The 24,409-nt window shown below is 35.1% G+C and overlaps 1 protein-coding gene and 1 long non-coding RNA gene across 2 annotated transcripts; both read right to left on the bottom strand.

Moving 5' to 3' along the window:
- Positions 1-422: 422 nt before the first annotated feature.
- Positions 423-1,644, bottom strand: LOC145129064 (uncharacterized). Its single transcript, XR_013717276.1, has 3 exons — positions 1,463-1,644; positions 1,292-1,388; positions 423-889 (listed from the first exon to the last, which is right to left on the bottom strand). It is a non-coding gene; the product is annotated as an uncharacterized LOC145129064 (long non-coding RNA).
- A 20,688-nt stretch (positions 1,645-22,332) lies between these two features.
- LOC145131056 (uncharacterized) lies at positions 22,333-24,069 on the bottom strand. Its single transcript, XM_079065794.1, has 4 exons — positions 23,622-24,069; positions 22,769-23,518; positions 22,559-22,677; positions 22,333-22,488 (listed from the first exon to the last, which is right to left on the bottom strand). The coding sequence occupies exons 1-4, from the start codon at positions 24,067-24,069 to the stop codon at positions 22,333-22,335; spliced, it is 1,473 nt and encodes a 490-aa protein (XP_078921920.1).
- Positions 24,070-24,409: the final 340 nt, after the last annotated feature.

Raw genomic sequence — 24,409 nt, 5'->3', positions numbered from 1 at the left:
TCCAAAACCATATTTTTCTATTTTGACTAAAATGCCCCTTTTCATGAGTTGTTTGTTCCAATTAAATCACAACACATCAAATTGGGGACTTGGGGTTGGCCCTCAGAATTCTACTCGATCCCAAGGTAATAAGCAACAAAAACCCATACTCACTAACCCACAATAATCACATAGTTATCCATTATACCATTCTGGCCACTTCCACTTTAATACAACAGTTAAATACATTCCAAATTCTTCAACATTTAATAACCATTCTGATTCTTTACTCTGATCACTTTCAAACCACACATCAAACAGAAACCTTTACAGTCTCCTCATTTTCCTCCTATAGAGTCTTGTATTTATTAATATCTTCCCAATTTACCATTCACAAAGTAGTAACACCAATTACATGATCATAAGTCACATACATCAGACACGTACATGCAGTACACACACAACGTATGTGAACACACACAACACATGTGCCATCAGACACATACACGTACAACAAACAGACATACATGAAGCACACATACATCAGACACAACATATGTGTCTGATGTAAGATGAAAAGATAATGAAAAAAGTCAATAATCTATAACATGAGTTAAGATGAAAAGATAATGAAAAAAGATGTGCCATTTCAACTATAAAATCTTGATTCTTGAAATAAGAAACACCTAGAAGATTAATATGATGTCTCATTAATCACTAAAATATAGTATAAAGAGTTATTCACCTTTCATGCCATTTGATTTTGGAACAATAGAGTGTTATAATTGTGGTTCAAACTTGGTGGCACCATAGATTTTGGTAAGCCTCTTTTCACATGGTGGTGCCGTAGATCTTGATGATCCATGTTTAGGATTGAAAGCATTCTTTGAAGGTTTTGACTGATTGGCACCTGAAACAACACAGCAATAGAAAACTTCAAATCAAAATTGAATCTGAGAAGCAACAACATACATAAATCGGTAAATGTTATACCAATTTTGGTATAAAAAATTCAAGCCTCCACACTAACAGTAGCCAACCCGCAACTCTGATTTCCAGGCAATAGAAGTACATTCACCACTTATTGGAGTCCATAGATAAAGATCACAAACCCACATCACTAAAGACTAAAATAGGGGTAAATAGCCTTATTTTTGGTAAAAACTGCACCAAGAGATTTCTTTAATATCTCTTTAGCTTTCTATATATAAAAAACTAATTATATTACATACGATAAATTATAATCATAAACATACATTACTTAGGGTGTTATATTAGTATTGTGTTTTGTTAATAAATTAAACAAATTTACCTTCCCATGTGCATATTTGAAAAAAGGTTGTTGAACCCGAATTTTATCCATTTGCTCTTAGATGTAGTATGTTAGATCTCCAGTAGCAAAACCCTATCTTCATCACAATACATGTAAACAATATAAAAACTTGCATTTCTTGAATAAAAAGTTAGAAATCAAGAAACTTACCATCACATGTCCAATTGTCTTATTCAAAACAGACACTGAAAAATATATAAAGTAAAAAAAAAAATTGAAGAAGAAGAAGATCTAATTCCAAATTGAGATCAAATTCCAAGAAATTGACACACACATTTATAGAGAAAAAGAGAGGGAGAGACCATTGATTTTAGGGGCATTGAGGTGGGTGGTCGAACCAGGCGCTCTGGAAGGAGAACAGTGAAGATGCACACACCTAAATTAGAAATTAAATGGAGAAGATGATGGTAAATTCCATATTTACTCTAAACATCCGGTCAACCAACAAAAAATCGACAAATATAGATTAGAGGAATCTATTACCTGGATGAGAAAACGGAGAAGATGATGGCGATTTCCAAATCATCTGGTCAAGAAACAAAAAGACCCGTCAACACCGTTAAAGATGCATAGCATTGCTACCACATAGTGGTGACTACGTTTGATGGTGGTGGTGAAATTCAAATTATGGTGGTAGATGGAGGTAAATGGTCGCGTTTAGGGTTTTTATGTGTGTGTGTGTGAGATACATATATATATATATATATATATATATATATATATATATATATATATATATATATATATATTGGCCGAAATCTCGGTATCCAACATAGACTCGATCAAAGGAGGGACGAATCAATTCTTGTATGCATCAAATATGTGTACATTCAGTTATAAAATTTGGACTTTTTTAAATATAATATTATTTTATTGGTAGTTACTTGTACTATTAGAAATAGTGAAATTTCTTTTATGAGATAGTATATATATATATACATATACATATATATATATATATATATAGAGAGAGAGAGAGAGAGAGAAAGAACGCTAGGTTCAAATGTAGATTAACATCTATTGTGTCGACGTGTAGATCCGTGCTATTCTGTGAGAATAACAAAGAAAATATGTTGTTTGGTAATATGAATACGTTCAATATTACATATCTATTGTCATTATCACGTATTATCACTAATTAAATCGTCTATAAGGTTATTATAGATTTTTATTATTATTCTCATTCTGTCAGAATGTTGTCAGAATGTTTTTTGAGTCGTATTCTGTAAAAAATAAAAATTAGTAAAAAATGATGTGTAAAAACAAAAGTGAATAACAATTACTGAGAATGCATGAAAATGACGATAGTTGTGTAAGGTTGAACGTATTCACATTAGCAAACGATCTATTCTCTTAGTAATTCTCATAGAATACCGTTGTCCACACGTGCACACAATAGTTGTCCATCCACATTATAACCTAGCCATATATATATATATATATATATATATATATATATATATATATATATATATATATATATATATTTGTATGCTTAGTTTATTGTATTCTAACTAATTATTGTGTGGATGTAGGATTAATTGTGGACCAATCATTTTAGTTATTTTAAAAAAGTGATTAATACATAAGATTGAATTAAAGATAATTGAAAAATAACATATAATTTCATAATAAAAGTACTTTAGTCAACTAACATAAATTTAAAAAAGGAAAATTGCAGATTTTATGGAATAACTAATTCTTTTAACTTAAAAATCTGATTTTTTTTTTGGATAATGATTTTATAAATTCGGACATTCTAACAGAATGTGATTATGGTTATCTTGAAAAAAAACATTTTATTCTAATGTTATCAATACTACTAAAATCATTTATTACATTCATTCTTAAAAAATACAACTATGAATATAAATTACATTTATTCTAAAATTGTTGATTATCACTTGAACATTCTTGAAATTGTAGTAAGAATCATCATCTCCTTCTTGTAACGACTTCATCTTCTACCAGAATCCAGAATACACTTTATCTTCTTTCAGAATCGAAAATGCGTTTGATCTTCTTTTCGAATCCAAAATACACTTGAGAAAAATTATTTTTGCAAGCTCATTTGATCCCAACCATAATAGAAAAAGTCCACATGACTTCATCTTCTTTAAGAATCCTGAACAAGTGAACCAAGTTTTTTGTAATTAGAATATTAGAACTAACGAATTATTTATATACATATAAACACATTCTGATGGAATACATTTATAACAGACACTTTGGTAGAATACACTACATACCATTTGACAAAATAGATGTGTCAATCCATAACTTGAGACATGGATCTTGCAATTACCTTAAGATAGTAACAAATTGGGTTCCTTTTCCTTGATAAACTCGAAGACAAGAATAATCTGTCACATACAACAATAGCAACCAACAATGAAAAAGAAACAAAAAATAAATATAAATAAATAACTTATTTCACATACCACATGGAAATGTTGCAATTGCTTGTGAACTAAATGATGCATGAAAAGCAACATGCTCTCCTCGGATTCCATGGGCATTAGGTATTGATAAGTTTGGAAATCCATCTTCAAATTTTCTGTCATTCAATGTTTATCCAGTATGATTATCTAAGTCGTAATAACTAGTTTCTAAAGATTTATCTATGTTGAATAATCGGGTTTGATACTAGCAACAACAAAATTTGATCATTCAAAGGTGCAACAGAATGTTCTATATACCAAATTTTACATGTTGCTTTTTTAAATAATCCCTAATCTGCATTGTAGTCAATTGGATCGAAGAAGTTAATGACATACCTCCAACTGATACTATGAAGCTCAATTGCATCGGATTGGGCACAATCCTCTGTGCAAGCGCCTCCATTTCAGCAACATAAAAGAGGCACAATCCTCTGTTCAAACAATCATCAGTTGTAAACAAAAATCTATAGGGTGTAATTCAAATTGAGGAAAACAATCAGATTTTAGAGAAGCCGAAATCAAAAAAATTAGAACGGGGGGTGAGGGGTAAGAAAGATCTAAACCACAGCAAAAAAGCCCTAAATTTTGAATTTTCGAAAGATGTTTACTTTGAACGCTAACCAGATCGGTCAACTAACTACAATTGGTACAAAAAAGATGTCATGATCAAACCTGAGGAACTTCAATAGGCTGATTGAGCTCTCCGGGATTAACCCCGACAGGCGCTTGATCTTTGTTCTGTTAAGATTTATGGAGTCTTGAACAAATTGACAAGTTCCTAAGAGTTCAAGGGCCATAAATGAAACTTGGAAATTAAAACAATTGAATATTGAATTGGACGCACTATCAATTGTTTAATAATATTGTTGGACGGTGGCTATCAATTAAACAATTGTTTAATATTTCTTTGACTATGCATACTTTCGGCCGCAATATTATATTCACAATATGTGAATTGAAGAAAAGTTTACGGCACATCTCAATATATATATGTGCAATGTAACTCTTTGTATGTGTGCATCAAATATAACTTGTAGAGTTATAAATTGTAATCTTATTGAGTTAATAAGAAAATCTAGTTGCAGCCCGTGGACGTAGGATTTACACCGAATCCGAACCACGTAAAATCCTTGTGTTCCTTCTTGCTTTATTTTCTCGTTTTGTTTGTGTGTGTGATAGTGTTTCCGCTGCGTGTACCCTGTCTCAATTCCTAACAACTGGTATCAGAGCCTGGTTAGCGAGGTTTTGGAGGGTACGATCGTTTTTTTTATCACGCACGAGTGTACCTGATTTGTATCTTGTTTGTCGTAATGGCTGAAGACAAGATTATAATCGAAAAGTTCAACGGTTCTGATTTTAGCTGGTGGAAAATGCAATTAGAAGCATTGCTATGTCAGAAAGATTTGGACATGGTACTCGGAGACAAACCGGAGAAAATGGAAAAAGCTTTTGAAGATGCGTGGAACTCAAAGGACAAGAAAGCCAAGGCGGTTATTACATTATCATTGACGAAGAGCGTTGCTTTCAACATCATGAATGAAACCACGGCGCGTGGTATGATGGAGGCTCTGTCAAATATGTATGAGAAACCATCGGCGGCTAACAAGGTGTTCTTGATGAAGGAGTTGTTCACTACAAGGATGAATGAGGAAGGCTCAGTTACGGTTCACATTAATAATCTAAATTCAATTATGTCCAGATTATCATCTGTGGGAATTAAATTTGATAACGAGACTCAAGCATCACTGCTACTAGCTTCTCTACCTGATAGCTGGTTCGGAACAGTTACCGCTGTTACGAGTTCCGTGGGGACCAGTGGTATGACTTTTGAAGGGGTTAGAGATTTGGTTCTAGGCGAGGATATCAGACGCAAGAATCAAGGTGGATCTTCCTCTTCTGATTTATTAAATGTCGGAAGAGGTAGAGGGAATAACAGGAATAGTGGAAGCAGTGGGAGTCGGGGAAGAAGTTCATCTAGAACTAAGAAGAATGTGAAGTGCTGGAACTGCCAGGAGGTGGGACATATTAAGAGTCAATGTCCAAAGAAAGAATTGAACATTACCGGTGCTGAGAGTGTGTCTGAGGATGATGCATTGATACTCAGTATGGAAAGTTCTGTGGACTCTTGGGTCATGGATTCAGGGGCTTCGTTTCACGCCATGGACAACGGGGAAACGATGGTGAATCTAAAAGAAGGGGATTTTGGAAAGGTACGGTTAGCAAATGACGAGATGCTTCAAGTAACGGGCATGGGAGATATTGATTTGGTTACTTCATTGGGAACTACATGGAGCCTGAAGAATGTCAGGGTTATTTCGGAGCTGAAGAAGAAATTGATTTCTGTTGGTCAGCTGGATAAACAAGGACTGGAAGTAAGGTTTGGAAGTGGTAAATGGAGGGTGGTCAATGGTGATCTGGTGATTGCTCGTGGTATGAAGCGTGGGTCATTGTATATGGTTGAGGTACCTGCAAAGGGAAGTATGACCATCCCGATTAAGCAAGACAAAATCTGGTTCGCTAAATCTACGGCTAAGAGAGTTCATTTTGCAAACATGAATTCTAAAGCCAAGGGGATGTTAGCTGAACGAGTCGGAAAGTCTAAACCAGTCAGGAGATTCTGTGACAGTGGGAGCACGGGGCGTGTTCCGGGTACAGTTACAAAGAGCCGTTGGGTTTTGAAGACTAAGACTGAAAATTTCTCTCCTGTTGGATGTTTGCTATGTTTGGAGAGTGTTAGTGGTCCTCGGTGTATCTCTAGATCCGGTGGAGTGTCCAAACCAGTTGATACAGAGGATGAGTCGGTGGTGGGATTAGCCACGACTAAGTTGGAGCTAGTGGGAGCTTCAACTGGCCCTTCTAGTAATTGATGATGAGGGGCGGCTGCAACTAGAGAAATCAGACTAAGTTTTAGCTTGTTCATTGGAACTGGAAGCCTAAAAGGACTTGGTTGTTTTTTAAGATTACTGGAATAATTGAGAGTTGAATGGCGGAGAAAAGCTAAAGTTGTTCAAGCCTCCAAGTGGGAGATTGTTAAGATTTATGAAGTCTTGAACAAATTGACAAGTTCCTAAGAGTTCAAGGGCCATAAATGAAACTTGGAAATTAAAACAATTGAATATTGAATTGGACGCACTATCAATTGTTTAATAATATTGTTGGACGGTCGCTATCAATTAAACAATTGTTTAATATTTCTTTGACTATGCATACTTTCGGCCGCAATATTATATTCACAATATGTGAATTGAAGAAAAGTTTACGGCACATCTCAATATATATATGTGCAATGTAACTCTTTGTATGTGTGCATCAAATATAACTTGTAGAGTTATAAATTGTAATCTTATTGAGTTAATAAGAAAATCTAGTTGCAGCCCGTGGACGTAGGATTTACACCGAATCCGAACCACGTAAAATCCTTGTGTTCCTTCTTGCTTTATTTTCTCGTTTTGTTTGTGTGTGTGATAGTGTTTCCGCTGCGTGTACCCTGTCTCAATTCCTAACATGTTCAACTTTACATACCGCGATGGATCGATAGGTAGCTGCCTCGTCTTCCTCCTTGGATCGACACCACAACTGCGGCTCTTTTCTCCCAATCGTAATGGGATTTAGGGCTTCGTGGGTCTTTTAATACCGAAATTATGATCATATGGGCTGCCAAGAGGTGAAGAGATGCAGGATTTTGGGCGTATGGATTGTTACAAAGGATTGGGCAAGCGGGGGGAGATGATGGCGGAAGGGTGGGCTAGGGTTAGTACGCCGACGAATTGGATAGGGGATGGCTTTATCGATCTTTCTTTTTCTCTTCCTCCAAATGCATCAGGTGCATCATCATAATGGTCGTGAGCTAATGACACTCGTATCTTGACTTGCCATAATCAGCAACGAGTATCTTGGACTAGCCGCAAGAGGTAGTATTTTCATAGGATGCATTGTCGAATATCACCTTAATGGGCACCTTGTTTTTGAGACCAACTTCAATGGAGAAAAAAAGGGAAGTGAAGAGAACTGAAAAAAGAAAGATAAATTATCTTTTCCCAAGATTATTTTTTGGAAGGAATGGGAGAGAAGAGAATAGAAGATAATAGATGATCTTCTCTCCTAATGTTCTTCCTAAATGGAAGGGCTTATCAAAGCTTGTTTGTTTCCTAATTTTTTTTTCCTGTCTTTCTAATTTAGAAACACCAACCTACAATTTCATTTCTTTTCCCTCTCTTTTTTCTCTCCATATTTCGTTTCCCTTATTTTCTTTCATTTAATAAAACTCGGGAACAAGATGAAAAAGTCGACTTAATTCTTGTAGGTTTAGAGAAAGTCAACAATACCTGTATAGGGGTTGAAGAAATCAATTTTAAACCTTTGCAGGTTTAAGAGAAAATGGATAATGCATGTTTGGGTCTATTGGCTACAACTTCATTGTTAGATGCTTTAAGTCTTTGCTGTAAATCTTTCTTATTTGTCTCTATAGCCCTGCCAGTTTTTTTGTTCTTAAGAAAATTGTGGTTCCAAATAAATAAAATAATTAGCTGTGGCTTTTTAACCTCTAAGTGAAGCTTATATCCATTTAGGGTTTCTTTTTCTATTAATCGACCAAGGAGAAGAGGAGGAAGAAGACTAAAGCGTTTTTGGTGATTTCAAGGGGCAAAGCAAAGAGATTCAATGGGTTTTTGATTGTGTGATTGCTGCAGATCTTTGTAGTGTTATAAGTAATGTACGTTTTCGGTCGGAAATCAAGTGAATAACCATGATGATTTTGTAGCCATAGGTTGGATTCATGAGATTCTTAGTTTAACGTGTTTACTGGGATGATTGTGGTGTTTGGTGCTTTTATTTTCGTGCCTTAATCTGTCAATATAGCTTTCGCACTAATCAATGAGATGCAATTAATCGCATGATCATATGTACGTAATTAGTCATTGTGACCTAATTCACGCTGTGAAATTAATCATATAGTCTAGGAGTAACCTCGTTCTTACTAAGTTGCTTTGCTTGTGTGCTCCACAATAAAAATTGGTGGCTTGTTTACCACTGAAAAAGAAACTAGTAGTAGCCAAATTAAGTAATAAATTTCAATAACAGCTACATCTTAATTAAGTTAGCGAAGGGATGTTATACGGACAGGAATTACAAAAATGAAACCTACATTTATATCCCTATAAAGGGTTAGTTAGCACTTAGCAGAAGCACCTCCAAGAATGACCCAATAAAAACAAAAATAAAATGACAAAATTAGGTTTTTATTTTTCCCCACCTTGTCGATATATATCTGGTCAAGTTCCTCATCTATTCATTTTACCACTATGTAACAAAATTAATTTGCTATTCATAGATTAATTTAGGCTGCTGGAGCATAGTCATAATCATCATCATCATCGCCTTCAAGTGATGCTGCTGGAGCATAGTCATAATCATCATCATCATCATCGCCTTCTAGTGATGCTGCTGGAGCATAGTCATAATCTCCATCATCATCATCACCATCTAAACATGATGCTGGTGCGTAGTAGTTTCTCTCATCACCATCATTCTTTCCATCTGAATCATTCCTTAACCACCAGCCTGTGATTTTCTTTGAAGCTAGAGACATTTTTCAACCTAGAGTTCTAGATTTTGTGAAAGAAGCAAACAAATGTTGATGAAAACTTGTTGCTTGAGCCGATTTAGAAAAGTGTTGTGTTTGGAGTAAATATGAATAATCACAAACATCATCTCCATATTTATTGACTAGGAAAAGGCACGAGCAGTAATTGAACTCATTCGGGCGAAGTGAATGCACACGGGGGAGTGTGGAATTAGGAGCGAAGGGTGTGCATGGCAAGATAAATGTGACTGATAGTGCAGACACATAGGTAAAAGAGGTGGCAGGTCAGCAAATGTAAAACTCGCATAGCCAAATGTACCAGTGATGGAGCTTGTGCTTTGAGTGTGTGGTTGAAGAAAGAGAAAAGTATGTGCTAAAAGGAGAGTAACACCATCTCACCAGGAAAGATAATGGACTGTGCTTTAATTTGTGGTTAAAAAGACGAGGGAATCTGCTCACTCTCACATACGTACATACACCTAAGAAAAAGGAATTTTTGCAATATTTCACAATCACTATAGAGATGCCCAAAAGTAAATGGTTCATCATGTGTCGTTCTCACTACTATAAACTGAGGTATCAACGATGGAGAGTTTCGTCACTGCGACAAAATTGTCGGTCAAAAAAAACCCTTCTTGCTAATTATCAGCGACAGATTAGCAATGCCACAAATTACGCAGGGAACCTCTAGATTCCGTTGTTAATTTGTCGTTGATCTATTGCTATTTTTTAGTAAATGAACATTTTTTCTGTTTTAACAACGATATAGTAGGCAGTGGCGAGTTTAGAACAAAAAATTATGCGGTTCCCTATTTAAGTGAAACCGGAAAAAATGAAATAGTTAAAATTACTAGTTGTGGGTCGGGTTGTGTATATTGTTGTAAAACTCGGATAACTCGGTTGAGTACTCCGCAAATTACTCGGACTCAGCCTTTACTAAAGCGAGTTTTGCTAGTTTGCCAAGAGAATCATAAAATTTTTATGCACAATAAAACTCTGATTCAACCTAAAAAAACAGTCCTTTTTAAGACTGAAACAAGGTTAAACTAATAAAATCAGTTCAACGTGCAAAAATAATATTAAATTACTAAAACCAGTTTAAACTTGTAATAAACCAAGTTTGAGATTTTAATCGTTAACTTTTTCCTTGATAACTCCATTCAACAATGTTGGAGTGGGAGACCGAAAATTTTATTGCCTAAACAATACATAATAAACATTCCCTTCACCCTTCACTTTTAGAAGTAATAAAAATCACATAGCTTTTACTTTGATGCCGACGTGGATTAGGCATAGATCAATTTTTAAATCAACTAACTAGGTCGTTAAAACTGATCAGTCATTTTCAAGGTGGTTCCTAATTTTTGTTCTTGTATAACTTATTATAAGGTTTGAAAATTAAGATGGATCACCTGAAGACCCAACTATCATGTATGTAAACTCACCCGTGATAGTAGGTATTGAATCTGTCGTTATTCCATAACAAGAATTTACAAATGCTTGCCAAATTTTATACCCCAAAATCAAAACTTTAACAATCGACTACCATAAGAAATATAAATATTTTATTAGCAAAATATAAATTCATGATCGGTTTCAAAGTATTGAAACCAAATTACAAAAATCAAAAGTGTCAAAAGTATAGTTAGGTGAGTAATCTTGGCTATTTCTTGTTTATTGTCTCAATTTCTTCATGTTTCACGATTATGATCAACCGTTATAACCTACAATGCAAGGATACCAAGTTTACACCTAATTAAACATCAAACCATATCATTCACTTAATAGCAATGCACTTTCAAATTGAAAAAAAAACTATAAACACTAAAGCAACATTAACCAAGTTTACACCTAATTTCAAGTCATATCATTCAACTAATATCAACATACTTTCGTACTTGAAATACTCAAAAATACAATTTCACTACTTTCGAAACGGATGTTACATCGTAGTTATTAATTTTAAAATTCAAGATTATTTTCTTTCTATTTGTTTTTGTAATACGTCAAAATAATAATTCCAAGGAAAATTAAAAACACAATGTAAACTTGTTTTAAACATTTTAAATAGTGTGCTTTTTCATACCGTTTGCCGGTATGTTGCGCCCAACGGTATCAGGTGGTGTCTTACCTCTTTGAGGTCGAGGATTCAAATCTCATCGTGGACCAAGGTGAAATTATGTGTTAGTTTAGGAGCAAAAATATATATTTATATTTGTCGCTACAAAAAAAACAAAAGACAAAACAAAACATGCCACATAAATTTCATTTATTGAACCCACAATAATAAAATTTAAAGATATGCTAAAATCGGTATATCATATAACGAAATTAGGTATAAAAGTATTTCATCATATTGTAGTCAGGTTTTAATTACTATATACCGACTTGGTGGAATTCAACATATAACATATTTGTATGTACGTTAGGACACAAAGACATTTTATGGGCATTTCATAAACCGCTAGCTTAGTGTAATCATAACAGGAATTTTTGCAGTATTTCACAATCACTATAGAGATGCCCAAAAATAAATGGTTCATCATGTGTCGTTCTCACTACTATAAACTGAGTTATCAACGATGGAGAGTTTCGTTACTGCGACAAAATTGTCAGTCAAAAAAACCCCTTCTTGCTAATTATCGGCGACGGATTAGCAATGTCACAAATTACGCAGGGAACCTCTAGATTCCGTCGTTAATCTGTCGTTGATCCATTGCTATTTTTTAGTAAATGAACATTTTTTCTGTTTTAACAACGATATAGTAGGCAGTTGCGAGTTTAGAACAAAAAACTATGTGGTTCCTTATTTATGTGAAACCGGAAAAAATGAAATAGTTAAAATTACTAGTTGCGGGTCGGGTTGCGTATATTGTTGTAAAACACGGATAACTCGGTTGAGTACTCCGCAAATTACTCGGACTCAGCCTTCACTAAGGCGATTTTTGTCAGTTTGCCAAGAGAATCATAAGATTTTTATACACAATACAACTCTGATTCAACCTAAAAAAACAGTCCTTTTTTAGACTAGAACAAGGTTAAACTAATAAAATCGGTTCAACGTGCAAAAATAATATTAAATGACTAAAACCAGTTTAAACTTGTAATAAACCAAGTTTGAGATTTTAATCGTTAACTTTTCTCCTTGATAACTCCATTCAACAATGTTGGAGTGGGAGATCGAAAATTTTATTGCCTAAACAATACATAATAAATATTCCCTTCACCCTTCCCTTTTAAAAGTAATAAAAATTACATAGCTTTTACTTTGATGCCGACGTGGATTAGGTATAGATCAATTTTTAAATCAACTAACTAGCTAGGTCGTTAAAACTGATCATCCAATTTCAAGGTGGTTCCTAATTTTTGTTCCTATATAACGTATTATAAGGTTTAAAAATTAAGATGAATCACATGAAGACCCACCTATCATGCATGTAAACTCACCCCTGATAATGGTATTGAATCTATCGTTATTGCATAACAAGAATTCACAAATGCTTGCCAAATTTTATACCCCAAAATCAAAACTTTAACAATCGACTACCATAATAAATATTAATATTTGATTAGCAAAATATAAATTCATGATTGATTTCAAAGTATTGAAACCAAATTACAAAAATCAAAAGTGTCAAAGTATAGTTAGGTGAGTAATATTGGCTATTTCTTGTTTTTTGTCTCAATTTCTTCATGTTTCATGATTATGATCAACAATTATAATCTACAATGCAATGATACAAAGTTTACACCTAATTAAACATCAAACCATATCATTCACTTAATAGCAATGTACTTTCATATTGAAAAAAAAAACTATAAACACTAAATCAACAATAACCAAGTTTACACCTAATTAAACATCAAGTCATATCATTCAACTAATATCAACATACTTTCGTACTTGAAATACTCAAAAATATAATTTGATAACTTTCGAAACGGATGTTACATCGTAGTTATTAATGTTATAATTCAAGATTATTTTCTTTCTATTTATTTCTAATTTCCGTAATACGTCAAAATAATAATTCCAAGGAAAATTAAAAACACGATGTAAACTTATTTTAAACATTTTAAATAGTGTGTTTTTTCATACCGTTTGCCGGTATGTTGCGCCCAACGGTATCAGGTGGTGTGTTACCTCTTTGAGGTCGAGGATTCAAGTCTCGTCGTGGACCTAGGTGAAATTATGTGTTAGTTTAGGAGAAGATTATATATTTATATTTGCCGGTACAAAAAAAAACAAAACCTGCCACATAAATTTCATTTATTGAACCCACTATAATAAAATTTAAAGATATGCTAAAATTGGTATATAATATAATGAAATTAGGTATAAAAGTATTTAATTGTATCGTAGTCAGGTTGTAATTACTATATACCGACTTGGTGGAATTCAACATATAACATATTTGTATGTACGTTAGGACAAAAAGACATTTTATGGGTTCATAAACCGCTGGCTTAGTGTAATCATGTCATGTGCATCGTCACGTTAACTATTTAAAGAAATACTTAATGCGAAGTACTTTATTTTTCCAAACGATAAAACCCATGAAATATATTTTTGTCAAATATCTCGTGGAATTCCATCCTTTTTAAAAACAATTGCAAGAACGTCTCCGTGTAACTACCGTCATTGGTATAGTTAGCGACATAGTTGTCAAACTCGTATGAGTCACGAGTCGATTCTTATGAGTCGATTCATTTGATACCTAAAAGTAAGAGACTCAGTGACTCGGTTTGATGTTTGACTCATAAAAAATGTGATTCAAAACCTGACTCGTACCGAGTCGAGTTGACTCAAGACTCGACCTGTGACTCGGTCGAGTCATGAAACCTATGGTCACTCACCACTAGAAAATTTGGTTTTAGCTATTAAATATTTCCTAGGAAAAAAGTTTGTTGTAAATATCCATCTAGTTTCCTACAAACCTGCAACAAATGTGTAATACAACAAAATTCCAACAAATTACCTATGGAAATAGATACCCTAAATATTTCGTTGGAAAAGTGTAGCTATTTTCCTACAAAACAGCAAAGAAATATTAATTAATATTTAAAATTAGTATTTTGTTGGAAATTTGTGGGAAAAATGATAGTGGGAATTGAAAACTTTTTCCCACCTTTTCTCTTTGCTTTTCCCTCCTAATATTTGAAGTTATTTTTTTAAAAATTTTAATATACATTATGTAAAAAAAATTACAAACAATTATTACAAAAAACTAAAAATATAAAATTTGAATAAAACAGGAAAATAAAACGAAAACTATAAAGTTATTTACATTAGAAATAATAAGAAAATAAAAAACATAGAAAACAAATAAAAAAATAATTTGTTAAGAAGTTAATAGAAACAATAATTTCATACTCTCTCTCTCTCTCTCTCTCTCTATATATATATATATATATATATATATATATATATATATATATATATATATATATATATATATATATATATATATATATATAGAGCTAGGTTCAGGTATTCAAAGTAATTATTGTGTTATTGTATGCATCAATGTGGGTCAATCAAAATTAAATAAAAAATTAAATAACTAAATAAATAAATAAGGGTAATTTAGTAATTTGTTTAGTAACTTCCAAAATTAATCCCTATAATCATGGTATTGACTTATAACCTAAATAAATAAGGGCGTCTTTGCTTTCAACAAGTGGATCCACTTAAATGATTAGGGCTTTTAAACCCGTGTTCCTTTTGATCGGGCAAAGATGGACGAAGGTAGATCAACGAGCGCAAGTCACGGAGACTCTAGAAATCGGGTGCAGGAATCGTTTGGGGGTGTTGTCGATTGGTGGAAGGCCGAGGTTGCGTTTCCGATGGTGGTAATCGAATCTCTCATAGTGGTGGCTTATGAACGGAACGGACACAGCGAAGGCTCACAGAGGGCACAATGATTTTCCGATCGATTGCGAGCGGAGGAAGCGGCATAAGGCAGCGATTGAACGATCTATCGGGAGGAGAATGGTCGTCTCCGGGGCTCGATGAGGCCGAAGACAGGAAACGGGAATCGCAGTGAGGCTGTTGTGGCTTATGTGGGTGTAACGAGGACTCAAGCAGCCTCTCGACTGTTTGCTTCGTTTCCAGTAGCAAGGGGCGAACGGGGAGGAAATCCGGTGGTGTTTATGAAGAGAAAAAGAAGTGATGGGTGTGAGGATTGGTTCGATTGAAGCGACAACGACCCCGGGAGAGTGTTCAACGACATTTGTTCAATGGGAATAAACACGAAGAAATGGGAAACAGTTGGATTGAAGGCTAAGGACGAAGCAACAATAGGTAATACTCTTGATTCGTTCATTTTTTTTTGTTTGTGTCGACTAGTATCAATGGATAAACTGGATGTTTGGTTTTGAGTGTTTTTACAGAAATTGATGGTTGAACGGGTGTTTGGGTTTATTGTTTTGCTTGACAGGAACAAGGAAATGTAGAACAAGAGGTTCAACCTTGTGTTTCTTACTGGGAAAGCAACACCTCCAAAGGAGGTGTTCTTGGCTGATTCACGAACCAGAAAAGGAAGGGTAAAAAGGGAAAAGAGGGTAAATGAAGGGTAAAAAGGGAAAATGAAGGGTAAAAAGGGAAAAGAGTAATTACCAATGAGCAAGAGGGGTAAAAAAATGGTATCATTTCATATCAAAATTACTTCTTCTTATATAATGAAAATCAATTTGTTTCTGTAGATGATTCAATGGATGATATTGATGAGATTCCAATGCTATTGGAATGGAATCACGAATTCCAGTTCTGTTAGAATGGAATCATGAATTATAATTCTGTTGGAATGGAATATGGATATTTTCTCACTAATTTATGCATGTTCTACAATTCTTGGTTATTGGTTTTGGTGCAATTCACAAGTCCACATATTTTTCCAAAGGAATTTAGTTTTTTATTTTTCATTTGCTAATGCATTATTGGAATCTAAACTACAATTTGGTTTTGTTTTCACAGAAGTTGATGCTTGAAGAACGGACCACAAAGTTGAAAGTGATTCTAAGCAACATTATTCTTTTAGAATGTATTAGTGTCGTTAGATTTTGATGTTTTCTTTCCCGTTTTGAAAGTTTTTTTAGTTTTATTCTTTAACAATAAATGTAATTCTTAACAATTGTTACATGTATTCTATAATAAATAATGTATTTTGTGTTTTTATTCTTCAATTGATTGTTCAAGAATTTGTTATTCTACAAGAAGTTTTTAAAGTCACGATCAAGAAATAGGTTCAAGAATATTTTTATTATTTATGGTTCAAGAATATTTTTATTTTTGAATATATACTCATAAACATATTCTGTCAGAATGTCCGAATTAAAAGAATTATAATTCGTAAAATCGGATTTTTAAAATTAATAGAATCTATGATTCCTTAAAAAATGCAATGTTCCTTTATTAAATATGTATTAATTGACTAAAATACCCTTGTAATTAATTTAAATGATATTTTTCAATTATATTTAATTCAATAATATATATTAATCACTTTCTTAAAATAAGTAAAATTGATTGGCCCACATTTATGCATACAATAACACAATAATTACTTTGAATAGAATAACCTAAGCCTATATATATATATATATATATATATATATATATATATATATATATATATATATATATATATATATATATATAAAACTTGAAATATTTAAGACTTCTCAAACTGTCGAGTTCAATTCCTACAAGCTTTATTTATCTTTTTATTTTTTTTTGGCTTCCATTGGAAAATTGTTGGAAAGTTCCAACGAATTTCCTACAAAATCATAAACCCTTGCTATCGTTTAACCTAGCCGCTTTTTACATTCGGATGAAAAACATGTACCGACCATGGGCGACGACTTGCCAAACAACATCTAGCCACCGGCAATTTGCCCCACCACATTACCCTTGCTGCGATACACCACCATCACAACCGCTCCACATCGTCGGTTCTCCCCACCGTTGCTGCGACACACCACCAGCACACCCGCTTCACATCGGCGTTGTCTCCATTGCCGACTCCGGATACTTCTATACCAACACTTGCTTCCGCCGTCGGTGACTTCAGGATAGTTGCTTGATACCACCTCTATCAATTTCTATATGTTTATCAAATAGTTTCATCTCTATCTGTTTATGAAATCTATCAGTATGTATGTATGTATGTATGTATCAAAATGTATCAATAAGTATGTATGTATGTCAATGTATCACTGTGTGTGGATGGTATATGTATGTAACAATTATTTTAATAAAATTTTGTGATGATTAATAGAAATCTTTCTTATAGAATTAATAAATGATAATTTCAATTCACAACTCTAGATATACAAACTAACATAACAAATCAATCATTTTCACAATTAATAATTCTTTCTTGTAAAATCTATCATTTTCATAATTAATAAATCAAATTTTCTATCCATTTCTATAAAAGAAAACTAGAGTTGGAAGAAACATCCACTACCTATAACTATTTCTTTATATACACATCAATAGTAATTAAAAGCTTTATTTAGAAGACATGCAAACCAGGAGTAATTAAAAGTTGTAATTTATTGATGGATTGTTTATTTTGTTCATTTTTTGGCATTTACATTCCTTTTCTAACATAACTTTGAACACAAATAGGTAATAAAAAAATGAGGCAAATTAAGTTAACTCATTGTATCTTACCATTGATATATGTTACCTCATAAATTTCAAGACAAATTTGTTAATTTGTAACATTCTAACGTTTGTAATATCTTAGAATTATATATCGTTAATGGCGACAAATAGAGAATGGATGTACACGATGAGAGTAAATAAAAATCAGATTTTTGATCCAGAATTTCAATGTTATGTCAAGCAATTCTTCGCTTATGCATTTAACAATGCTATAGTCGTCAAATATAGAACTCTAAGAAACGGGTTGGTGGTTTCCGAAATTAGATGTCCGTGTATACTTTGCAAAAATCGAATTTACAAGTCGAGATAGATGGTTGAATTTGATATATGTCAAAATGGATTCATGCCCAACTATTATCAATGGTTTTCACATGGTGAGTTATATCCAACATAAGACGTGGGTCAATGTTCAACCGTTATACTGTCTCAAGATGTGGGTTAAGAGGATTATGCTGATGTTGGTGTATATACAGGATACAATGAAATGTTTACAGAAAGAATGCACCAGATTCATGCCCTTTATTACCAGCAAGCACCACAAAACCCAAATCAAATACCCGATACTTTCTTTACTAAGATGAGAGAATTCGATGAGCCTTTGTGGGATGGGTGTAGAAAAGCTTCTTCACTATCCGCCACCTCAAGATTGTTAAATTGGAAATCATAGTGCAATGTTTCAGACTCGACATTTGATAAACTACTTTCAATATTGAAAGACTGTTTACCTGATCACGCAAAGATACTTAGAAACTTCTACAAGACTAAGAAAACGTTTGAAACATCCCAAAAATATAGCCCAACAATTTCATTTTTAATCATTAATAAAAACCATAAATATCATCCATCATATAAAAGACATAAATCGTATATCTCGAAAATATCATAACATCATAGGGAATCCTCCCAGGCTAAAAACTGTGGTGTGTGCCATGCAGTCATCCCGAGCTCTTCCCCTTACTAGCGGAAGTACATGAAATCAAAACTGAAAACTGTAAGCACGAAGCTTAGTGAGTCTCCCTAAACTACCACACACCATACACATAATCATATATATCATACATTGGGCCCCACCCCAATACATCGGGCACTGCCCGACATCGGCTTGTCTGGCATCGCGCCCCGCCCGGCATCATACCGCATCTGGCTTTGGGCCCCGCCCGACATCGAGCACAGTTCAGCATACATATGAGAATAAACTACTAACACACATAACATCTGCTATCTCTACATCCAGAGGACAATCTAGCTCCCCTGGAGCTCCAACAAATCGCCTGCTAAGTGCAAGCGACATAAAAGATCGGGTGGCCCCCGAATCGAACAATACCAGGGCTGATATACTGTTCACTAAGAACGATCTTATAATGAAACAAGTAAACATAAGCGACAATCGATACAAATAAAGAGATAAGGAGAGAATACATACCCGTCACAACATAATGAGCCGCACGTGCCTTCTTTACAGTAAGCTGAAAAGCCATGCTCCTCGCCGTAGGCGCCTCTGCCCGGCACTGACGGCCATCTGTAATCCTCAACGTGGCAGGAGCGGGTGCCGCCACCTGTCCTGCTGCTGCTAAACCCGGACACTGGGCCTTTTTGTGGCCCCTCTAATTACACTGAAAGCAAATCAGATCTGAAACTATTGTGGTGGTGGTGGTAGCTGTACAATCCCTGCTCATGTTACCTGTTCGGTCGCACTTGAAGCAGCGCGAACTCCCCACCCTGCACGCCCCCTCGTACATCTTGCCGCACTTGCGACACCGGCTGCGGCCCTGCTGGCTCCTCGATCTATGATCTGATACCTTGGGCTTCTTGCCCGAGCTACCTGTCTGAACCCTATCTGGTTTCCTCTTCCTCTCCATCTCCAAATCCAGCTCCCTCTCCCGAGCCCTAGCAATCATATCCTCCAGCGTCTTGCAGCTGGATCGGCTCACAAACTGACGGATATCACTCCACAACATCTCATAATATCGGGCCTTTTTCATCTCCTCGTCTGCCACGTACTGCAGAACGAGAAGGGCCCTCTCCCTAAACTTGGCGGTGATCTCCGCCACTGTCTCAGTCATATGTTCGAGATCCTGGAACTCCCTGGCAAGCTGTTACACATCAATCACAGGTGCAAACTCGGCCCTGAACCTGGCCGAAAAATCACTCCAGGTCATCGCATCTAGAACTGCATCATCTCCAATGGCTCGTCCGACCTCCTCCCACAAGTCACGTGCCCTGTCCTTCAGAAGACAGGACGCAAGTTGGACCTTGTCCCCCTCGGGACATCGGCTCATACAGAACGTGTTAGCGACATCAGCCAACCATCTGCTGCTGGCAATAGGGTCCCGAGCCTCATGGTAGTCTGGAGCTCCGCAAGCTCGGAACTCCCTGAATGTTAGTGTGCGTGACCCCATCATGGCCGCTACCTCGGTGTGGAATGCACTCAGTCTCTCATCCAACAGCTCCATGATACCCTCCTTGTTCGTACCAAAGATCACGGGAGTCTGGTCTATAATGTTGCTCGTGATCTCAGATGAGATGAACTCCCTCATCTGGTCATCTAGCTGCCCGACTCCAGAGCCCGAACCTGATCCCTCACCAGTGCCTGAAGTGCCAACTGGCCTAGTGCGTAGCGTCACCAAACTGACAATACACCATAACAAACATCAGAATACTCATCATAACTCGAGGGATCTCATATACTACAAGTTTCCTGGATTCATCTCAACCTTCCTTGATTCGAGTACGAATCCTCTGCTTTCAGTAGTACGGGCCCATATTAACTTCCACATTTATCCGTACTTTCCTCAAGAACTGCATTGACTCCACCAAGTCCCTTCTACTGCTATTGTTGTTCTCATGTTAAACTCATCCAAGGCTTGCCCTAGGGTAATCACCAACCCACTCTCCGTCATCAGTTGCATAAGAAGTCCCTGCTACCTCCCTCTAACTAGCTCGCGAATACCATTACATATCACTAAGACTAGATAATTCTTCGAATGAGAGGTCCTACCCTACAACAGTTGGACTCAAACAAGAGCTGCGAAATAGAGATAGACCTAACCTTCTGAAATTATTTTGTCCTCGCAATATGTAACATAACATATCCATTTACTAGTTGGTTAAAGATAACTAGAACTCCTAAAAGCAAAAAGCAAGCAGCATTCGAGCATTGAGTACACATAATCAAGCATATTCTAATCAGACCATCATAACACTGACTAATCTGTACTAGCATGCAGTCCATAAAGTTGATATACATATAACATGCACATAAGGCATCCTTCCTAGATCCTTAGCCCTAATATAGCATGCAGTTCTCATATCATAACATAAACGTGTATGGATAATTTGGGAGTACTTACTTGAGCTCGGCTGATTGCATGCACTACACCCTTTTCTCTTTTCAAAATTATTTTCTCTTTTTAAAGTTCTTTTGATAAAAATGATTTTCTTTTGAAAATTTTCATACCAAGTCCTCAGTTTTAGTTCAGAAAAACCCGAGAGTGTGCCCGAATCGCTCAAACCAAGGCTTTGATACCAACTTGAAACATCCCAAAAATATAGGCCAAAATTTTCATTTTTAATCATTAATAAAAACCATAAATATCATCCATCATATAAAAGACATAAATCGTATATCTCGAAAATATCATAACATCTGTCAGTGTATCAAAATCATAGGTCAAAACATCAGAGTGAATCCTCCCAGGCTAAAAAGTGTGGTGTGTGTCATGCAATCATCCCAAGCTCTTCTCCTTACTAGCGGAAGTACCTGAAACCAAAACTGAAAACTGTAAGCATGAAGCTTAGTGAGTCTCCCCAAACTACCACATACCATACCAAGGTTGCAGAAATCGTTCGACGGTAGTTTGGCGGTCGACTGGGATTAAGGGATTAATCGGTCTCGACGGAGATTAATCGGGGACCATTAATTATTAATATAAAATAAGCAAATAACCATACAAAAAGTCATAAAATAAGCAAATAACCATACAAAAAGTCATAACTAGTATTTAAACATTGAAGTCATAATCCATCATATTACAAGTCTAAAATAAGTTTAATAATAATAAAAACACACATTTTCATACATTTAAATGTCCATATTCTTCTAATCTTCAAGTTCTTCCGCTATTTTAACTCCATCTGACTCATATTCATCTTCTTCAAACACTTGCTCCTCATTCTCGGATTCGAAATCTTCATCATAAAGTTCTCTTGTTGTTGAACTTTTACGGGGTACTTGATTATCATTAGTCTCGAGAGCTTCATCAATCGCTTCCATAACTGATTCGGGGTCAACTTCATCTCCATCACCGTCATCTCCATCTATAATCTATTCTTGAGTCGAGTGAGAATCATTTGCTAAAAGCACTTCCAAAGTCCTATCTTTTCTCTTTTTGTTTTTTTCCATTAGATTAGCATTGAATTGAACATAAACAAGATTGTTCAATCTATTTGTCTCCAATCTATTTCGTTTCTTCGTATGTACCTATAAAATTACACATATCAAAAGGTTAAAAACATTCTTGATATTTAAATATTACAACTTTATAACTAACCGCTTCAAACGTGCTCCAATTTCTTTCACAGCCCGATGAGCTACTAGTTAAAGAAAGAATCCTCATTGCAATCTTTTTCAAATGAGGAGTTGAGCCGCCAAAAAGTCCCCACCATCTTGCTATAATATTAAAGAAAAAAACATTATTAAATTGATATATATAAAATTCTATTATTTCATAAATTATTAAAATAAACATAAAGCGTATTACCCGGATCAAAGTCGGGATTGTTCACTATACAACCTTTAATTGCAAGATCCGCTCCAAATCTATCAACCTTTTCCTTGTATTTTGGCAAATCAATCATCACGACTTGTCTTTGCATCTCAAAATCCCCAAAAAGTAATGTATCAAAAAATTCAAGAACCGCATCCATTACGTCGGGATCATGTTGGATTTGGGAATCATTATAATGGTAATAAGGATTCAAAAGATAAGCCGTCAAATGTAACTTTGAATCTAGCCTACCTTTCATCTTGTTGTTTATGATATCTATAATAGGCTTGTAAGCTTTCTCGTTGCCACCCAAAGCTTTCATAATTTCTTCTTTTGCTACTTTAAGCTCACCGTAAACAAGACCCATTGAGGGCTTCCAATCCGCATCAACCATTCGAAGGACTTTCACCAAAGGGAAAAACACTTTTAAACATTGTGTCACACCGGCCCAAAATTGGAGACTTGTCACCGTTCCATATGAGGCTCTTCCTTTAGGGGTACCGGAAAATTTGCATTCCTCCCACTCGTTACTAGAGAACATATTTTTTAGTTGCTCCTTCTTTTCGGATAAACTTTGTAATGTTAGAAAGGCGGAAGCAAATCTCGTGACTCCCGGTCGGATAATTTCCCTTTTCTTGGTGTGGTTTCTCATCATTGCCAAGGTTTTGTGGTGAGCATAAATGAAGATGGTTAATTTCTTTGCTTGATCTAATACTTTCTTAAACCTTGGAAGTCCACCGATCCCTTGAAAAAAAAATATTACATAAACAATTAATGAATTATAGTATAAAATAAAAGATGATAAAAACTAAATTGGTAAATAATGTAATAAAAAAAATATAAATACCTTCGAGCATAAGGTTAATTGTGTGTGTCGCGCATGATGTCCAAAAAATAGTTGGTCTTTTCTCTTGTAGTAACTTTGCAGCTCCCATGTTATTCGTGGCATTATCGATCACAACTTGAACAACATGATCGGGACCAACTTGTTGAATACAAGATTCCACATAATCATATATGTATTGGCTTGTATGTGCTTCATTGGAACATTCTTTTGATGATAAAAAAACGGTATCCATTTTTGAATTTACACATAAATTCATAATCCTCCTTCTCTTTCTATCGGACCAAGCATCCGTCATGATCGAGCATCCAATCTCTTTCCATTCTTCTTCGTTTTTTTTCAACAAGCTTTTTGTTCTTTCAACCTCATGCTTTAGGAGTGGGTCACTCAAAGAATACCTGGTAGGAGGTGGGAGCCCTGTTCCAAATTGTCCAACAACCTCCAACATCATTTTGAAGCTATCATCTTCCAATGCATGAAAAGGAATTGCAGTTTTATAAGCCCACCTACTAATGAATTTATGACACCCTAAAATTCTTTCTTTCCGAACAACATCGTTAAGATCAACTTTTTTTTCCCTTCCCCTCCATAATTTCGGGGTTTATTTTGTTTGCATAGCCATCCATGGGTCCTATAATATTTGGTGCTTTCAACCCCAAAGAATCTTCTACTTCATCCATTTCAACACTATCATTTAACACTTGTGTTGCCTCCGCTCTTAAGGCCTCGTCATGTGCGTGTTTAGCTTTCTTTTTTATTTTCCCTTCATTGAAAAAATTTCGCATTTTCAA

Source organism: Lactuca virosa, chromosome 8, assembly GCF_052849685.1.
Source record: "Lactuca virosa cultivar CGN04683 chromosome 8, Lactuca_virosa_CGN04683_v6, whole genome shotgun sequence".
NCBI lineage: Eukaryota > Viridiplantae > Streptophyta > Magnoliopsida > Asterales > Asteraceae > Lactuca > Lactuca virosa.
The sequence above is the reverse complement of the archived record's forward strand: the minus strand, read 5'-3'. Positions and strand labels throughout refer to the sequence as shown.